Source organism: Podarcis bocagei (genome assembly GCF_964188305.1).
Source record: "Podarcis bocagei genome assembly, chromosome: 7".
In the NCBI taxonomy this organism is placed as follows: Eukaryota; Metazoa; Chordata; class Lepidosauria; order Squamata; family Lacertidae; genus Podarcis; species Podarcis bocagei.
Genome location: NC_138132.1, coordinates 11016891 through 11036347, shown reverse-complemented (window position 1 = coordinate 11036347; position 19457 = coordinate 11016891). Strand labels below are relative to the sequence as shown.

At 47.3% G+C, this 19457-nt stretch overlaps 1 protein-coding gene across 1 annotated transcript; it reads right to left on the bottom strand.

Annotated features, from left to right (window-relative positions):
• Positions 1–10826: 10826 nt before the first annotated feature.
• Positions 10827–17483, bottom strand: LOC308591519 (cell adhesion molecule CEACAM16-like; the record flags this gene model as incomplete). The annotated part of the gene is made up of 3 exons (XM_081202286.1): positions 10827–11098; positions 16336–16707; positions 17453–17483. The coding sequence occupies 3 exons, from the start codon at positions 17481–17483 to the stop codon at positions 10827–10829; spliced, it is 675 nt and encodes a 224-aa protein (XP_081058412.1).
• Between the last annotated feature and the right edge of the window lie 1974 nt (positions 17484–19457).

Here is a 19457-nt window from a genome sequence, read left to right as displayed (position 1 = left end):
GACAACCATTGACCTTGAAACTGGGGCGGGTGCATGAAGAGAGAAATGACTAAGCAACCATACAGCCCTGCTTGTGGGAGAGGAACTGGGAAACGTACCAGAGATTCCAGAGATTTAGACGACACAGAGGAACTGAGATGCCTGCCGCTTGCTAAACAAACAAAAATTAGTGAATCTGAAAGTACAAAGGATATTTTTAATATTCCGGTTTCAAACTCTTTCACACTGCTAGCAGAGATGAATGACGAGGAAACCAGTGTGAAAGAACCTTTTGATAACCTGCCTACTAAACCTTCAAGCAATAATAATACTGGCATCCACTCGAATGTCTGCACTAGAGCCTGTGAAAGCTGCATTGACGAGATACTATTTAAACACTCGTCTACTTTAGACCTAGTTGCTAGAACAGTGGACTATATCTTTAAATACATAAAAGACATCCAAGGATCCTTGGAGAAGATTATCTCGCTTGTATCCCTAACAGGTAAAGACAGTTCCCCTGATGTACCACCTGAGATGAAGCCCTTACAAATGCCCAGAGCACCCGTTTTACCTCATACCTCCTGTATAATTCCTCAAGCTGCTGGCAATCAGAAAAGTGAGCAAGGTGAGCAAAATAAGAAGGAACAACACTCTGCACCTCCTCACAAACTGCTGCTGCAAGCTACCAAAATCTGCCTAACGGTTTGCCCCTTTAGAGGCAAGGTGATAAACTGGCATTATAAGAGTGATATAAGGAGACACCTAGCGGAGCTTCTGAGGGTAATCCCTAGCTCTATTGACCTGAAGCATACTGATCATATTAGCAGCAGACCTCAGAGGCAGAGAGTGCTGCTCTCCTTTAAAACCAAAAAGCTCCCTGCACTTATTATGTCCTCAAGAAGCCTTCTAATTAACTATGGAATCCTTGCTACAAGAGTCTTTACCAATACCAAGATCTGCCCCCTCTTACCAAACTGCTTGTTCAAAAAGAAAGCAGACAAGTCTGAGGGTCCGCCAATTGTCACGACCCCAACTCCCCTGGCCGCAGATCTAATCAGCCCCCCTGCCTCCACTGACAAAGGCTATACATCTGGAGAATTCTACGGAGCGTGAGTTACTTCTATCCTTCTCCCAATTGCCAAAACTGGAGCGGACTGAGATAACGGACAGATTGGACGAGCTGCTACTCTGTCTCCGTAACTCAGAAGACCATGCTCATATAAATAAGATGAATTCCTCACCAATTGTAGATCAGTCTACACAAGCCCAAGTGGTACCTGCTTTAACGACCTTTGATCTGCAACCTGGCTGTACACGGCCTCGGGATGTCAAGCCCGGGCAGGATACAGTGGAAGATTCGACAACCCTTTGGTCAAACTCGGAAGCTGTGGCAAGACTGGATGCTCTTTTGGAGGCAAACCGAAAAGGATGCCTTCCACCTGCCTTACACTGCATGTTCCCTACAGCATCCGCATCCGCAGATCTAAAAGGCCCACCCCCCTCAATCTTAGAGCATACTTTAAATGTAGAGTCTATGGACCTGTCGTTAAGTGATACCCCCGTGCACCAGAATCCATCCCTGCAGCTACCAATAATTAAGCCTCAATTCATGGTTGCTGCTGCGGTAAGTGGTGCTCGGAAATTGCCTGGTAAGCAAGCTACAATTACTTCCTTCTTCCAGCCTATTGTCCCCCCTCGCCGCGTGCATTCCCAGGTGGATTCTGCCGTGCTGGTTCCGCAAGGCCCAGCATGACTCGAAGGGGTGACCAGGAGATTACTTACTTTCTTATCCTGGAATGTAGCTGGCATTAAACCTAAGCTGATGGATCCATCCTTTGTCGCCTACATAAAAGGCAGTCATATTCTTTTGCTGCAAGAGACCTGGGCTTGCGAGGGCTTCTCCCTATCAGGGTATAAGGGCTTCTACCTGAATGCACAACAGAATTTACTATCATCTGGCAGACCACAAGGTGGGTTGGCTACCTTAGTTTCTTTGGCCTTAAACCTGCAGGTGGAACAAATTGACATCCAGTCGTCATCCATGCTGGGTGTAAAGCTACAAACAGCGGAGGAAGTGTTCGTGCTGATTAATGTTTATTTGCACCCAATCTATAAGAAAAACCTGGTGGACCAAAGATGGAGGGAAATTCAACAGACTCTTGAAACTCTCCTAGAGAAATATCCTGAAGCCACCTTCCTAGTTGCAGGAGATTTCAATGGCCGATTGTCTCACTCTGATAAATCATTATTTGCTAAATATAATAAATATCCCTCACTACCCATTTTAACCTCAGACCTTTTACCCAGGAATTTTAAAGACAGTGTTGCTACATACGCAGGTTTTAAATGTAGACAAACTTTGATGGCTCTTAATTTTCACCTTCTAAACGGAGCTCTCAGTTCTGATTACCCTGCCGAATTTACTTTCTGGTCAGGCTCCCAAGCCTCTACCATAGACTTTATTTGGACATCAGTAGACCTAATTCCCAAAATTTCCAACTTTAGGGTGGTAACGAGGCTGGAAAGTGACCATTTTCCATTAGAACTTTCTCTGGTCCTGGATGGAGAATTGGCTACCTATTCCTGTGTGCCTATTACAAATAACCAGCTTCAGATGAGGCCCACTGCCTTAAAATGGACCGACAATATGGCTCAACGGATAAATGAACTCCTTTGGTCTGACCAATTGCAAGAGACAAGGGACTCCCTTATCCAGGCAGTTGAGCCACTGCCAATATATGACAATTTAGTAGAACTGCTAAAACCTTCGTTGGCTAAGACCCCGGTAATGAATAGTAACCATTTCTCTCATAAAAAGTGGTTTGACGAGGAATGTAGGCACTTCAAGAACAACCTATATAATGAATTCTTGGCATATAGGGCATCAAATGACCCCGCACCTAGCAGTCACCTTATGAACCTCAAGAGAAGGTATAAAGCACTATTAAAGGAAAAGAAGCTTGCGGCAGAAAGAAATGATTGGAAGAACCTTTTAAAAGCTGCAGAAAATAGAAATCCCTCCTCCTTTTGGCACCAAATTTCCAAATACCTGGGTAGACCGTTGTCAAGGATAGAACCCCAAATTTCAGCTGACACCTGGGAAAGCTTCTTCTCCGTTTTATATGCAGCTCACGCACCCAGCGGAGGAAGGTTAGATTTGGCCCCCTTGCCAGAGTGGGATCCTGTTACCTGCTCTGAAGTGGAAACACTTATAGGCCAATTTGAGGCGGGCAAGGCACCCGGAGACGATCTTATTTCTATAGATGTTATTAAAGCCAATAAGGATTGGTGGTGTCCACCCCTAGCAGCTCTTTTTACTTATATAAACAAAACAGCACAATTTCCTCCAAGCTGGAACTCTGCACTGATTGTGTTAATTCACAAGAAAGGGCCGCGCACAGACCCGGCCAATTTTAGACCAATTAGCCTGCTAAATGTTATCGGGAAGATCTATTCAAGATTTCTACTTAACAAATTAACGACCTGGATGGAAAGCAACAATATCATCGCAGAGGAACAGGCGGGTTTCCGCCCCGGAAGATCAACAACAGACCAAATCTTAATCTTAAATCACTTGGCCACCAAGTACGCTGGCAATGGCCTAAAAGCCCTCCACGTCGCCTTTATAGACTTTAAGCAGGCCTTTGATCTAATTCCCAGGAACCAGCTATGGACAAAATTGGCAGCGACATCTATCGACCGCCGCCTTCTCTTGCTGATTATTAATCTGCATACAAATACCCTCTTGAGGATTAGGATAGATAGTAAGGGGCTAGTCTCCAATCCGGTTGCCACCACTAGGGGGGTAAGACAGGGCTGTTTGCTTGCCCCTGCTCTGTTTAATTTTTATATTAATTCGCTAGTGGTGCATATGGCAAATGCTGATTTCCATCCACCAAAACTGGCAGGACGAGCCTTAAATGTCCTACTGTATGCGGATGATGCTGCCCTATTAGCTACCTCCCCCATCGGATTAAGGAGGATGCTTCGAGCTCTTCATGAATATGAGACCCAACACGAGCTCCAATTAAATTATGCCAAGACCAAAATAATGGTCTTTGCTGCTCGACTGAAGCCTAATTTATGGTCAATTAATGGTATTCCTTTAGAGCAGGTCAGTTGCTTCAAATACCTGGGTCAGGTTGTAAGATCAAATAGGTCCTTCCTGGCGCACAGAGAATACATAGCCTCGAACGCATCCAAAGCAGCCCTGGTGATTAGAACCCTGTACTCCAAGAAACAGGCACAAACTGTCAATGTTGCCTTACGTCTCTTTAAAATGAAAGTCCTCCCTCTTCTGCTGGTGGGCATTGCCTTGGGCTCATGTAGGGATTTTGAAAAATTGGAATCTATCCAAACCCAATTCCTCAGGGCCATACTCAGGATCCCCCCCTCCGTGGCAGGCGCGATCATGAGATTGGAAACCGGTTGTCAAGCCTTTAGGTATGTGGCCCTGAAAGCGAAGTTATGGCTATGGCTCAAGCTCTGTTTCAGACCGGTGGGTTTGGCCCCCTTGATTCTGAGGGATAACTTTAAATCTCCATGGGAAGGGGAGATAGTGGAGGAAGTGCAGAAGTGCGGGTTGTCCTCCCTTTATATAGAGTCCATGACGTATAGCCACGCAAAGGCGGTGATCGCGCAAAGATTAAGGGATATTGCCAGACAGGAGGACATAGCCCGTGTGAAACCTGGGTTGTTTCTGGGGGAGCAGTTGTATCGGGCTGCTCCAGCTCGCTACCTGGCGGATATCCACTACGTGGAATACCGCAGACTATTTACTGCGGCTAGGCTGAATGTTCTTGACTCGACGATCCTGAAGGGAAGATATGGAGGAGTTCCATATGACCAGAGATTATGCCACTGTGCATTGGGTGAGGTAGAATCCACAGAGCACATTTTATTGAGCTGTCCCTTCTACAACGATTTAAGACAGTATCTTATAACTCCATACTTACCCCAGCTCAGTTCCCGACAAAGAGGAAAGCAGACAGCATATCTGCTAAATAAGTCTTCTGGGAAAACAACCTTGTCAGTGGCTAAATTTCTTTTCCTGGCACTCAAGTGTCAGAAACGTATAACTGAATGCTTTGACGTGGGTTATCTGTGAGAGGTCTAGTACTGTGGCCCTACCTTATTTATGTACCCCCTATGATGTTATAGTTTATAATTATTGTGTAATGTTTTAATTCTGACTATCGGTCGAATAAAGGAAATTGATTGATTGATTGAAGACATTGGCAAGGAACCCACAGTGTGCACACTGCCTTGTCATATGGGGAAGGGGGTCGGAGGAAAGTGAGGCCAACATTTGATGGCCCTGCCCAGCCCTCACACTGCCTTCCTAAAGCCCCCCAAGCGAGGTGCCGGGCTTTGGGTGTGGAATGTGATCCATGAGAGGCAGTCAAGTACAACATTCCTTGTAATGCTAGAGAAGTCATGCGAGGGAATGTTTGGTCCAGCCAGTCAAAACTTCCTGTTCCTCCTGGCTGGAGCATCCTTCCTTTTGCATCTGATAGACGGTGGATATGACCTAACCTGTCCAGGTAACGAAAGGACGAGTCACGCAGCACACCTTCCTCTTTTTGACTTTCTTCATTTGACCAGCTTTTAGCTAGGATTGCTCTGCTAGCTCTCAGATAGCAGAAGCACTGGGATTATTCCCCCATATGGGGTAGATCCACATGTACATATTTGTAACTAAGTCTGCCTTCAGGAATCCAACTGTGAACTGATGTGAGTAAACTTCTTTTACTGATTTTGAATAAGATTGTGGTGTCTTTATTCTTTTAAGAGGGATTTAAGGGAATTTACCAGGAATGTACAATTCAATCTGAGACAGACTGAATTGTATAATAGTGAGAGGCTCACACGAGCCTGCAACCAGCTATCTGCTGCGCATGAAAAGGGGAATGTAACTCTGCTACATAAAGAAACTTGCTAGAGCAAGTTAGGAAGGATGTTAATAAACAATATATCCTCCCCTGCCACCCTGAACATTCCCACATTGGGAAGGAGGCACGAGGCTCTGGCAGGATCCTGGCATCCTTCCAGCTCTCTCTCTCAAACATTTTTTTAATTCAATTTCACTTTTAACATTTATCATCATAATCATCATAACATTTATCATCATAATCATTTTACAAATAGGATTCTCAAAATCCCCGAACTTCCCTCCATGGTTTCCCCAGATATTCTTTTCAAACTGCTTCATATCATATTCTCCATCTTTTCCTAAAACTCAGTTTTTTATCATAGTTCTCTGTGGTGTAGTGGTTAAGAGCGGTAGTCTCGTAATCTGATGAACTGGGTTCGCGTCTCCGCTCCTCCACATGCAGCTGCTGGGTGACCTTGGGCCAGTCACACTTCTCTGAAGTCTCTCAGCCCCACTCACCTCACAGAGTGTTTGTTGTGGGGGAGGAAGGGGAAAGGAGATTGTTAGCTGCTTTGAGATTCCTTAAGGGGAGTGAAAGGCGGGATATCAAATCCAAACTCTTCTCTTCTTCTTCTCTTCTTCATTGCAAGTGTTTTCAAAATCCTGCTAATATTTTCAATTGTTTACATTGGTGGGCTCCTCTGTCACCATGTTACATCTTCTCTACGCAGACTTTGTCTCTTCACTGCGGGGTCTGGAGAGAAAACGGGGGTTCATCAGGTTGGAAACTTCAAAGTCAACCCCGTTTTGGTGTTGCTTTTATTTGCTTTCCTGGGCAGCACCAGAGAACAGTGATGGCATGGGCTGCGTTTCCCCCCCTTAGAAGCAGAATGCACTTTTGAAAGAGCAGCTAATAAGCGCTCTCTCATTGGTTGGTTTATACTGGCTGGAGAATCCAGGCATCCTTTACACGGAGTTTAGGACTTGCATCCAGTGCAACACTGAGTAACTTGTTCCGTTAGTGCAAGGATTTATGCTTGCTCAATGGAACTTTCTCCTGTACTCCCATGTGCCCCCTAAATCTGTTCTGGGCTTTCCCTGACCCTCCAGAGCAGATTCGAGGGAAGGAGAAGGGAAGTCCATTGTGCAAGTGTAAATCCTTCTGCTAATGGAACAAGTACCAGGGATGCCATCCTAGGGGCTGTACCAAATACGTCTACTTACAGAAAGGCCCATTTGAATGGATTAATCTAAGTGAGTTATGCCCTATATTTTCAGTGGGTGTTTTTTCGTATCTGACGTCCAGGCATCACGCACAATGTTGTGACGTCGCACGTGATGCCTGGACGCAACGCAAGCCCCCACAATCTCTTTCTCGAGTTGGCGTGCCTGCCCTCGGGTCACTTCTCTCCCACCTCTGCTCCCGTGGAAAAACTGAAAGAGAGAAAGCGTGTACACACGAGTTTCCCTTTTCCAAGGGATCTCAGTAAAAGCTGAATCCAAATAGAATGAATCTGAACCTTGGAAAGGTCATAGAGCTGAAGGAGGAAGCGGGAAAGAGCGTCTCTCTTCCAGCTTTCATTCTTCAGCCTTGTTTGCTTTTCAAGGGAAAAATGGGTAACCATTCTCACCACCTCATGTGCAAGGAGGCTGTGTGAGTGTGGTGCTCAGAGGGTTCATAGGCAACCAGGGAAGAGCTCAGGATTGCCACTGCCTTTTGGTGACCCTCAGTTTAACTCATTTAATCTAGCCTATAAATTACCCAGGGCAGGTTCCTTTATATTCTCTTCAATTAGAACACCAGGCTTAATGACAGCACTGAAAGGAAATACTGCCTCGTTGTAGGGGTGCCTTACAAAGCTCATCTAAGGCCTTACCTGTCTGGAATGGCAACATTTTCATAGGCAGGAGGGTCACATGTTGGCGGTTCAGGTGCCTCAACAGTGGAAGTATTTTCAGTCCGACATCGGCCACCTGAGGGAGAGAGGCTACTGGAAACCAAATCTTAACATTCAAGCTCTCCATTAGTTGTTACTTTTTAAGAATATACGATATGTGTGGCTTAGAGTACTGGACCAGGAGCTGGGAGACGAGGGTTCAAATCTTCACTTGGCCACCTGAAGTCCACCGAGTGATCTCGGGCCAGTCGCTATCTCTGAGCTTAACCTCCCTCACAAAAGTTGTTGTGAGGATAAAATGCAATGGGGAAGAACCAACATATGCCACCTTGAGCTCATTGTAGGAAAAGTGGGGCAGAAATAATAATAATAATAATAATAATAATAATAATAATAATAATAATAATAATAATAATAATAATGTGCTGCCCATCTGACTGGGTAGCTCCAGCCATTCTGGGTGGTTGAAAAATAAAATAGTAAAAGCACAATAGAACACCACACACTAAAAACTTCCCTGAACAGGGCTGCCTTCGAAAATGCAATAAACAAATAGACAACTGCAAAGGAGTTCTCCAGTACAAAAGGAATGCAGACAATACCTTCAGACCAAAAGGAATTTTGGGTCACATGCCACATTAGATGCCTCAATGAGGCCTTTTCAGCATTTCAGTCATAATTCATGTTACGTCCGCTTCATGTTACGTTCTTTCAGGTTACATCCCGTGGTGACCCGGAAGTACCGGAAAGGGTTACTTCCGGGTTTCACCACTTGCGCATGTGCAGAAGCACAAAATGATGTCACGCGCATGTGCAGAAGTGGCAAATAGCAACCCGTGCATGCGCAGACACGCTGCTGCGGGTTGCACTCTTTTAATGTTGCGAGCGGGCCTCCGGAACGGATCCTGTTCGCAACCAGAGGTACCACAGTATTCCTCTGCAATAGGCTATGTTAGACTGTTTCACACTATCCTATTAGACTATACCTTGTGAAGTCGAGTATACCTGAAACATTAATTTTGGCTGAATCAGTCTCCATTTTAAGTCTAACGAAATGTTCCATACAGATTCTAAAACAATTCCCCATTATTTGGGCTGTATGGCACATTCTAACTCCCTATTCTGTTCCTATGTTCCCACACTGCTTATTCCCCCCCCCCACTGCCCCCAATAGGGATTTGTAAGCAACAGCCCCAGCTTTAACTTTCTAGCAATTAGTTCTAGCTTGCAGCTTTCATTGTCATACTCACGGCATCTGTAGAGCGAGATCCCCAGCCCAATCAATGACAGGATCAGAATCAAGATCCCAGTAGTGATCTTAGCAATGTCCTCTGCTTTCCAAGCAGCTTGACTTGAACGAGAACCTGGAATCGAAAAATGTCCTTTTGAGGGCTGCAGTGGCCAGATTAATGATTGTGTTTACCTTTAGAACTTAATTAATCAGTATTCTAAAACCACTGTGCCGACAGCCGGTTTGTATCCAGGGAGAATTCAAGGTGCCCATGCTAGTGTTTAAAGCCCCAAACAACATAGGTCCCAAATATCTGGAAAGCTGCCTCCTTCCCTACAGACCACCCTTAGTGTTACGATTGGCAGAGGGATCCTTCTTTGTAGTTCCTCTACCTTCAGTTGTCGAGGGAGTCAGCCAGGACTCGGCATTCTCTGTGGCAGCCCTCAAACTGTAGAATATCTTCCCCACAGAAATAGTCCTAGCACCTTCTCTATACAGCTTTTGGTGAATGCTGAAGGCGCACCTTTTTACATGGCGTGTATATGTTCTAGGACCAACCCTATCTCTGAAGGTGGGAAATTGCAGCTGCTAGGCAGGTTTGCCCTCAGCACCTCTCATTTTGCAAAATAGGTGTCAGGGGTTCAGGGACAGAGGCACAGGTGAGGGAGGAGACGGAGAGCGACGAGGAAGAATCCCAGGACAGTGAGGAAGAGGATGACAATGACTTGAGATCTTCCATGAGTCTCTCAAGTGAATCGGAGGATTCTCAGGAGGGGGTGCCCCTAGTCAGGACAAGGGGGGTCACAGGGGGGACCTGCCAGGAGCAGGGAAGCAGCAGGGAAACCCCGAGCGGGAGTGGGAGATCGGGGCCGGCTTCCCAGCAGGAACGAAGGGAAGAGAGGGGGGTTCCCAGTGTTACACACGGAGCGGAGCAGGAAAGAGACAGGGGAAGGAGATCTGGGGAGAACGTCCTGCCGGAAGAGGGGGAGAGTAGTACAGGGAGTAGTGTCAGTGTCAAAAGGAAGGTCAGGGGTAGCGAGCGCGCGCCAAGTTCAAATGTGGAGGCGCGCGGAAATGGAGAAAGCCCGGAGGAGGAGCCCAGCCCCAAAGCACGAAGGAGGGGGGAACAGGCATCTCAGGAATCCGCTTCGGGAGAGAGCAGGAGGGAAGGAACCCAGGGGGGGCAGAAAGACCCTGCGGAAAAGGAAAGACAGGAAGCGGTGGTCTAGCACAAGCCTCATAAGTTGGGGCGGGACCGAGTCAGAGGGGACTTCAAATGTCTGACGTTAGACACTCGGGGCTGCATGCCTCGGTTGTGGAACCAAGAATGAACTGCAATAAACATCCTTGTATATAAGAAGAGCTTGGCGTTGGTCTTTTGTGAGCTGAGACCAGAGGCAGCCCGTGACAATAGGTAATCACCAACTGTGGGTTAAACCACAGAGCCTAGAACTTGCCGATCAGAAGGTCGGCGGTTCGAATCCCCGTGGCGGGGTGAGCTCCAGTTGCTCAGTCCCTGCTCCTGCCCACCTAGCAGTTCGAAAGCACGTCAAAGTGCAAGTAGATAAATAGGTACCACTCCGGTGGGAAGGTAAACGGCGCTTCTGTGCGCTGCTCTGGTTCGCCAGAAGCAGCTTAGTCATGCTGGCCACATGACCCGGAAGCCGTAGGCCGGCTCCCTGGGCCAATAAAGCAAGATGAGCACCGCAACACCAGAGTCGTTCGCAACTGGACTTTAACTGTCAGGGATCCTTTACCTTTTTTTTAAAACATCTCTTGGATGCACACAACCCACCCACCCCAAGAGAGGAGAATAGGAATTAGCAGCATGGTCAGGTTAGGATTACTCACTTATTACGCTGGGATTGCTTATGGCGTTGCTAATGGGGTTTCTGGCCTCACAGGTATAGGTCCCCAATTCATCTTCGGAGGCTCCAGCTAGAGTGAGGGTTCTGTTCTGCTCCGAGAGTCCTGCTTGAGCTTGGAGGAGCTCCCCATTCTTGAACCAGAAGACTTTGACATTGGAGCTGTCGGAGGTGCTACAGCGCAAGGTGACGCTCCTGTTCTCTGCCAGCACCGATTCTACAGGCAACAGAACTGGTCTGGAGAGGATTTCTGTACAGAGAATAGAAAGAGGCTTGTCCTTGGTGAGTCCTTGTGTGTTCCAGCTCTTGCATTCTCCATCACATATGACCATTGAGGAACCCCACCTTTAGACCATTTCCCAAGACAGGAGAGGCTCACTTGGGGAGGGGGTGAGGTTGACTAGACTCTCAGGTGAAACACATGGGATGCTTTACTTAATGCCAGGGACTGGGCAGAGGAAAAAATGGTGGAGACTGCCTCTCCAGCCTGACCCTTCCAGAGAAGAAGAAGAAGACAGTTCAGAATTACAACAACTCAGAGGCAGATGAGGGGAAAAGCTGGGAAATAGTGGGAGAGGAGGAGGAGGAGGAGGAGGAGGAGGAGGAGGAGGAGGAAGAAGAAGAAGAAGAAGAAGAAGAAGAAGAAGAAGAAGAAGAAGAAGAAGAAGAAGAAGAAAAAGAGTTTGGATTTGATATCCCGCTTTATCACTACCCAAAGGAGTCTCAAAGTGGCTAACACTATCCTTTCCCTTTCTGGGTGACTCTGCTGACTGGAAAAGGAACCCCGAATGGTTGGCATAGTGCACTGACATTTAAATGAATCACCTCCTTTAGGCTGTAAGCTGTTGGGAGACTAGCATGTGTGCCTGTGTAAGAAGAGTTTGGATTTGATATCCCGCTTTATCACTACCCAAAGGAGTCTCAAAGCGGCTAACAATCTCCTTTCCCTTCCTCCCCCACAACAAACACTCTGTGAGGTGAGTGGGGCTGAGAGACTTCAGAGAAGTGTGACTAGCCCAAGGTCACCCAGCAGCTGCATGTGGAGGAGTGGGGACGCGAACCCGGTTCACCAGATTACGAGTCTACCGCTCTTAACCACTACACCACACTGGCACCAGGGGAGAGACAGCTGACAGACTCAGTGTCTTTAGAAAGCATCCCAGACCCCTCCTTTCCCAGAATCCGGCAGGCATTGAAAGTAGGAGAGCAGAGAGCTCAGAGGCAGAAGGCACAGCTCAGCCCACCGTAGTGATGATGCATAATGGGAGAGACAGAGGGGGTAGCGTTTCAATCAGAGCAACACCATTACTCCAAGAGGCTGCATTTCTAAGCCTCTCTCTGTGAATACTGAATAAAAAAACATTGGTAAGAACTTTCCTCGTCTTATCCACTCCTGGCAACCTACCGTGTGGAGTTGCATCCTCTGAAGCCTGACATTTATTTATTTTTATTTTTTATTTTTTTAATTTTCAATGCATAATCATAACAAAAATTACAAACATTGAATCCAAAATAATACTATACAAACAAAAAAGAACGGAACATACAAACCCCCCCCCAGAAAAAAGCAAAAAAAAAAAAAAAGCAAAGGAAACAAAACAACACTAAACAAAAATGAAAAAGCACACATCTACAGAAAAAACCATATCATTACGTACATATACACATATTGACTACCTGGGTGGATGGAGCAGCCAAGTAATTTCGTTGTCCCCGAGAGGGGGCAATGACAATAAAGATATTATTATATTATTATTATTATATTCCTTTGTTCTAAGACCTCAGAAATTTTACTCTTACTATATTGTTGTGTCTGGTTAGATTACATCCATCTTTGTACTTTTTTTTTTAACACCATTTCCCCCCCTTTAACCCTGTAAAGCATCATTCATTACATACCAATATACTTACTCCAGAACAATGTTTTTTCATATACTCTTTAGCACAACCCCATTCTTTTAATAATTTCTGGTCCGATTGTCCCCTTACGAATGTTGTGAGTCTTGCCAGATTTATGTATTCACAAAATTTAATTTGCCAATCTTTCATTGATGGAATTTTTCTCCCTTTCCAGTTTTTTGCTATAAGCATCCTGGCAGCTGTTGTTGCATAAAGGAATACTTTCCTTTGATTGTCGGGGATATCATTTGTAATTAAACCTAAAAGGAATGCCTCCGGTTTTTTAATGACGCAGCAGGAGAGACAACTCAGGGCACATTTAAACTAGGCATGAAGGAACCTGTGGCTCCCCAGATGATATTATTGTTATTGTTAATTATAAAATTTGGTTAGTTCCTTTATCTTGCCCAGGGCAAAACAAAGTGACTTCCAAGCAAACAACCCCACATACCGTATTGGCCCAAATATAAGCTGCACTTTCCTCCCCAAATTCTGATCGTGCAGCTGATCGTGTCTGAAAGTGCAGCTTATATTCACGCAGTGGCGTAGCGTGGGGGGTGCCAGGGGTGCCAGCCGCACCGGGCGCAACATCTGCGGGGGGCGCGAGTCCAGAGGGAAGGGACAAGTTCCTTCCTCCGACGGGCTCCCCGCCGCCACCGCCAGCCTTGCGCCTTGGCGCACGCGCGCCCCCCCGCCGCCGCTGCGGCTGCGCTCCACTCACTGCTTGCAGGAGCAGCCGCTGCAGCAGCGCTGACGCCACCACCGACGCCTGGCCGGGCACGGGCAGCCTCCGCACCCTGACGCCATACCCTTCCTCCTTCCCTTCCCTTCCCTTCCCCCTTTTTTTCCAGAGCTGGGGGAGGGGGAGGTTTTAAAAGGGGGTCTTGCATTGGCGATCCTGCAGCACTTTGGGCCGCACGACGCAAGTGCGCAGCACGGATCAGCCACGACCCCACCCCGTGCATTTCCCGGGGAAAAGTGCTCCGCGTGGGAGGCGCGTTTCCCTTTCATTCCCTCTCGTGCAAATCCTCCTTGGGTTCCCTCCCCCGTCTTTCCTCTCCCTACCTCACAAAAGCCTCACCTCGTCGCCTCCTCGCTGCCTCTTGCCTCCGCAGGAGCGTTTCCCTCCGCGGAAGAAGGAGCAGGGCGCTTCTGCAACTTTGGATTGCAACTTCTTGCTGCTTCCCTGGGAAACAGAGCCCGGCCGGGTCAGTTGTCCAGCGGAGGGCCAGTTCCTCCCTCCCTCCCTCCCTCCCTCCCTCCCTCCCTCTCTCTCTCTCTCTCTCTCTCTCTCTCTGCAACCCTTGCGCCCCCCCCCGTACTACTTGCAATGCAACTTCCGCGCTCCATGTGCTTTCATAGAATCTGTCGAGCTGGAAGGGAGCCGAGGGTCATCTAGTCCCACCCGCTGCAATGCAGTAATACGCCGCTGCCCCCTACAAGGGATCGAACCTGCAACCTTGGCCTTATCAGCGCCGTGCTCTTAAACTGAGCCATCCGGGCTCCCCTTTCCCCCACCTTCTTGCGTGCCTGAACCTGTCCGCGTTTTGCATTCTAACACTTGCAAGCTCCATCCTCCAGCAGTTCTCTGACGCCGGCTGCGCTTCCTTTCAGGCCAATACTTGGCAGCCATAAACTCGCACCGTGTCCAATATCCTATAAAAAGCATTAATCGGAATACCTTGCAACATTTCATCAAAGAAAATTGAGACGCCCTATTCCATAATAATAATAATAGTAATAATTTTATTATTTATACCCTTCCCATCTGACTGGGCTGCCCCAGTCACCTTGGATAAAAATATAATAAAACATGAAACATTTAAAAAAACTTCCCTTCAGATGACTTGTGAAGTTGTAGAGTTACTTATCTCCTTGGCTTGGGGGGTGTCAAATAAAAATAAAAATAAATTATTTATACCCTGCCCATCTGGCTGGGCTTCCCCAGCCACTCTGGGCGGCTTCCAAAAAATATATTAATACGTCAAACATTAAAAGCTTCCCTAAACAGGGCTGCCTTCGGATGTCTTCTAAAAGTCTGGTAGTTGTTCTTCTCTTTGACATCTGGTGGGAGGGCGTTCCACAGGGCAGGTGCCACTACCAGGAAGGGCCTCTGCCTGCTTCCCTGTAACCTCACTTCTTGCAGGGAGGGAACCGTCAGAAGGCCCTCGGCGCTGGACCTCAGTGTCCGGGCAGAATGATGGGGGTGGAGACGCTCCTTCAGGTCTACTGGGCCGAGGCCGTTTAGGGCTTTAAAGGTCAACACCAACACTTTGAATTGTGCTCAGAAACGTACAGGGAGCCAATGTAGGTCTTTCAATGTAACTTCATACATTATTATTGTTGTTGTTGTTTAGTCATTTAGTCGTGTCTGACTCTTCGTGACCCCCTGGACCAGAGCACGCCAGGCACTCCTGTCTTCCACTGCTTCCCGCAGTTTGGTCAGACTCATGTTTGTGGCTTCCCCTCCCCATCCAGCTTGGTTTCCCTAGCCACTCGGAAACCCGAACCCTATGGAAATAGGGATGTCAAGGTTGCAGGTTCGATCCCCGCACGGGACAGCTGCGTGGTCCTGCATCTTTCCTCAGGGCCTGCAAGACAGAGCTGTTCCACCTGGCCTTTGGTTTGGACTCAGTGGGACCCTTATGCCTTCCCTCCCCTTACAGTTTTGATTTGTGGGCTACTTTTAAAATGAGGCTGCTTTTCAAATTGCATTTTAACCTGTATTTTAAATTGGTCCCTCCCCCCATTATGTTTCTATTGTAATTTTACCGGTGTTAGCCGCCCTGAGCCCGGCTCTGGCTGGGGAGGGCGGGGTATAAATAAAATGTATCATCATCATCATCATCACCACAGGGGGTTGGACTAGATGACCATCGGGTCCCTTCCGACTCTACGATTCTATGATTCTATAAAGTCAAGTGTTACCGGAAAAATCCGAGGGCGCGCTCGCACTTGAGTGCTAAAATCCACGGGTTAGGGGGCGCAAATTACTTGCCTTGCCCCGGGTGCTGACAACCCACGCTACGCCACTGTATTCACGACCTTATGCCATTGGCAAAGCGGCGTGGCTCCCCCCACGCCAGGAAGCAGCCCAGGAGCACGGGGCAACGGCGCCCGTCCCGTCTGAGACTCCCAAGCCTCCCCCAAACTGCCAAATTTTAAAGGTGTGGCTTATATTCAGGTGCAACTTATATTCAGGCCAATATGGTAGATACATTAAAACCAAGCGGGGAAAGAGGGGGAAGAAATACATTAAAAATATTACACCTATATCTAAAAGGCTACATACAGATGGTTGAAGGCCAAATACTTGTTTATAGAAGAATGTCCCCCCGTCCCCCCGGTGCCTAAAGATATATCAGGATGGTGTCAGATGTTGTTCAACTCCCACTTCCTTCATTCTCTGATGTGCTCTGATGGTGTTTCCTGCTTGGCAGGGGGTTGGACTCGATGACCCTTGTGGTCTCTTCCAACTCTATGATTCTATGATTCATGATCATTGGCCATGCTGGCTGAGGATCTGGAGGCCCACAGATTTCCTCATCCCTGACATAAAGGCATTAGAAGGGCTGGAGAACGTCATACCTGAAACCTCCATGTCCACATGGCCTGTGGCGGAAAGCATCCCACTTTCGTCCAGTGTTACTGTATAAATCCCAGAGTCCTCTGGTACTAAATTCCTGATGTGAAGGGAGCAGCCAGGACCCATTGTCTCTCGCCTAGTGTAGGCCGCTCCTGGCACATAAAACGGAGGTGTATGGGTGAAGATCAGTCCCTCCGATTCAGCTGTCACCCCACGGTACCAGTGGCACCTTTTAAAATCTTCTAAGACAACTCCTGGTGTAAGGGTGATGCTCTGCCCTGCTACTGGATTCAGTGGTTCCACAGCGATGGAGATTTTGGTGGCGATGGTGTCCTGGCCTTGAGTTAGCAGGAAGCAAGAACTCACGATGGAGGCTGCAGTGTGGGAAATAAGAGAGATTTTTCTCATCAAGCCAGGGGTGGCAATCTTTTTCAGCCTGAGGGACACATACCTTTGTACAGTGGACTAGTCTCTACACAACTACTACACAACCATCTATCATATGACCAGGAGAGAAAGACACTTATTATTATTATTATTATTATTATTATTATTATTATTATTATTATTATTATTATTATTTTGAGGATAGATGGTGCCTAACAGATTGAGGGTGAATCCTGACAAGACAGAAGTACTGTTTTGGGGGAACAGGGGGCGGGCAGGTGTGGGGGATTCCCTGGTCCTGAATGGGGTAACTGTGCCTCTGAAGAACCAGGTGCACAGCCTGGGAGTCATTTTGGACTCACAGCTGTCCATGGAGGCGCAGGTCAATTCTGTTTTCAGGGCAGCTGTCTACCAGCTCCATCTGGTACGACAGCTCCATCTGGTATGCAGGCTGAGACCCTACCTGCCCGCAGACTGTCTTGCCAGAGTGGTGCATACTCTGGCTATCTCCCACTTGGACTATTCCAATGCGCTCTATGTGGGGCTACCTTTGAAGGTGACCTTGAAAAAACAATTAATCCAGAATGCAGTAGCTAGACTGGTGACTGAGAGTAGCTGCCGAGACCATATAACACCAGTCCTGAAAGACCTACATTGGTTCCCAGATGGTCCCCAAAAAGCTCTCCAGTTTTCCAAGATAAACAGTTCATCATTTCAATCTCTGAGTTTTACAGCCAATTTCAGCCATTTCAGCATCCTCCATTAACGTTATAAGCTGTCCTTCTTTGGTTGGGGTCTCTTCCTCTTCCCATTTCTGCACATGTAAGATTCTGGCTGAGCAAGAGGCGTTCTCAGGACCCATTCCAACTGTTGGTGGTGAGGGATTGTGGTTCCCCATGTACAATGCAGCGTGAAAAGCTGTTTGAAGCCAATGGCAAGGTGGGTCCTAAAAAATTCTGTGTCTCAGGTGTCAAAGAAGAGTTTGGATTTGGTATCCCGCTTTATCACTACCCTAGGGAGTCTCAAAGCGGCTACCATTCTCCTTTCTCTTCCTCCCCCACAACAAACACTCTGTGAGGTGAGTGGGGTTGAGAGACTTCAGAGGCGTGTGACAAGCCCAAGGTCACCCATGAGCATGTGGAGGAGCGGGGAATTGAACCCGGTTCACCAGATTACGAGTCCACTGCTCTTAACCACTACACCACACTGGCTCTCAAAGGCCAGAGAGGGGCATCTTCAGAATTTGCTGAAAACTTATAGCGGAGAGAGAGATCCATAACTTAGAATCCCCTTTTCTGGACTGTTACCCGCTGAGCTTCTGCAGATGGTGGAAAAACCAAGAGGACCCTCTCAGCTGATCTTAACACTCAGGAGGGTCTGTGGGGAAGGAGATGGCCTTTCAGATATTTGGGATCTGACCATGTAGGGCTTTAAACAACAAAACGTTCCACCTCCACTGTCTGAGGTGTTATCCTTCTGGATAACAGTTGTTGGAAGTCACAAGTAGGGAGGGTGTTGTTGCAGCACTCGGGTTGTGCCAGTGGCCTTCCTGTAGACATCTGGCTAGCCTATGTGAGGATGCTGGACTTGATGGGCCCCTGACCTTCTCATGTTCTTAAGATTGGGAAGAAGGAAAAAGAAGGGTGTTGACTTTGGCAGAGGAACAGAAGGCAGGAGGTCGAATGCCTCCTACACTCCTCCTTAACGCCCTTTCGCTGCAGACTCCCAGGCCCCAAATTTGTGCCACAATTTCATCAGGTGCCACAATTAGAGAAGGATGCTGACAAGCTGGAAGGTGTGCAGAGGGCAGTGACCAAGAGGATCAAGGTGAGGTAATGAAGAACAGGGAAACATACTGAACTGAGCTTTTGGTATGATCTGAGCATGCTTGACAACTGTTGTTGTTGTTATTTAGTCATTTAGTCATGTCCGACTCTTCGTGACTCCATGGACCAGAGCACGCCAGGCACTCCTATCTTCCACTGCCTCCCGCAGTTTGGTCAGACTCATGTTTGTAGCTTTGAGAACACTGTCCAACCATCTCATCCTCTGTCGTCCCCTTCTCCTTGTGCCCTCCATCTTTCCCAACATCAGGGTCTTTTCCAGGGAGTCTTCTCTTCTCATGAGGTGGCTGAAATATACCCAGAGTCGCAAAGTGATTTCATGCTCTTTATTCAGCTCATAGTGGTGAGGAGGAATGAATGGAAGTCCCCTCAAAGTATCTGCTTTATATACATTATTTACACAATGGGGTGCACATGATTGGCTAATTCTGGAATTCTACTGTAAGCCAATCAGGTTGTGGATTCACTTATATCTGGAGCATGATTGGGTGGTTCCTGCCAACCAATCATACTGCTGCATTGTTCTAGGACCAATCCCTGTTCAGGGAAGTTTTTAACGTGTGACATTTTACTGTATTTTTGGTTTTTATGGAAGCCGCCCAGAGTGGCTGGGGAGGCCCAGCCAGATGGGCGGGGTATAAATAATAAATTATTATTATTATTATTATTATTATTATTATTATTATTATTATTATTATTATTATTATTATTATCAGACTGCTGCATTCTGAATCCTATTGTTCTAGGACCAATCAGACTGCTGCAATTTGGATCCTATTGTTCTAGGACCAATCAGACTGCTGCAGTTTGGATCCTATTCAACTCAGTACATAACAGTGGCCAAAGTATTGGAGTCTCAGCTTCACAATCTGTCCTTGCAGTGAGCACTCAGG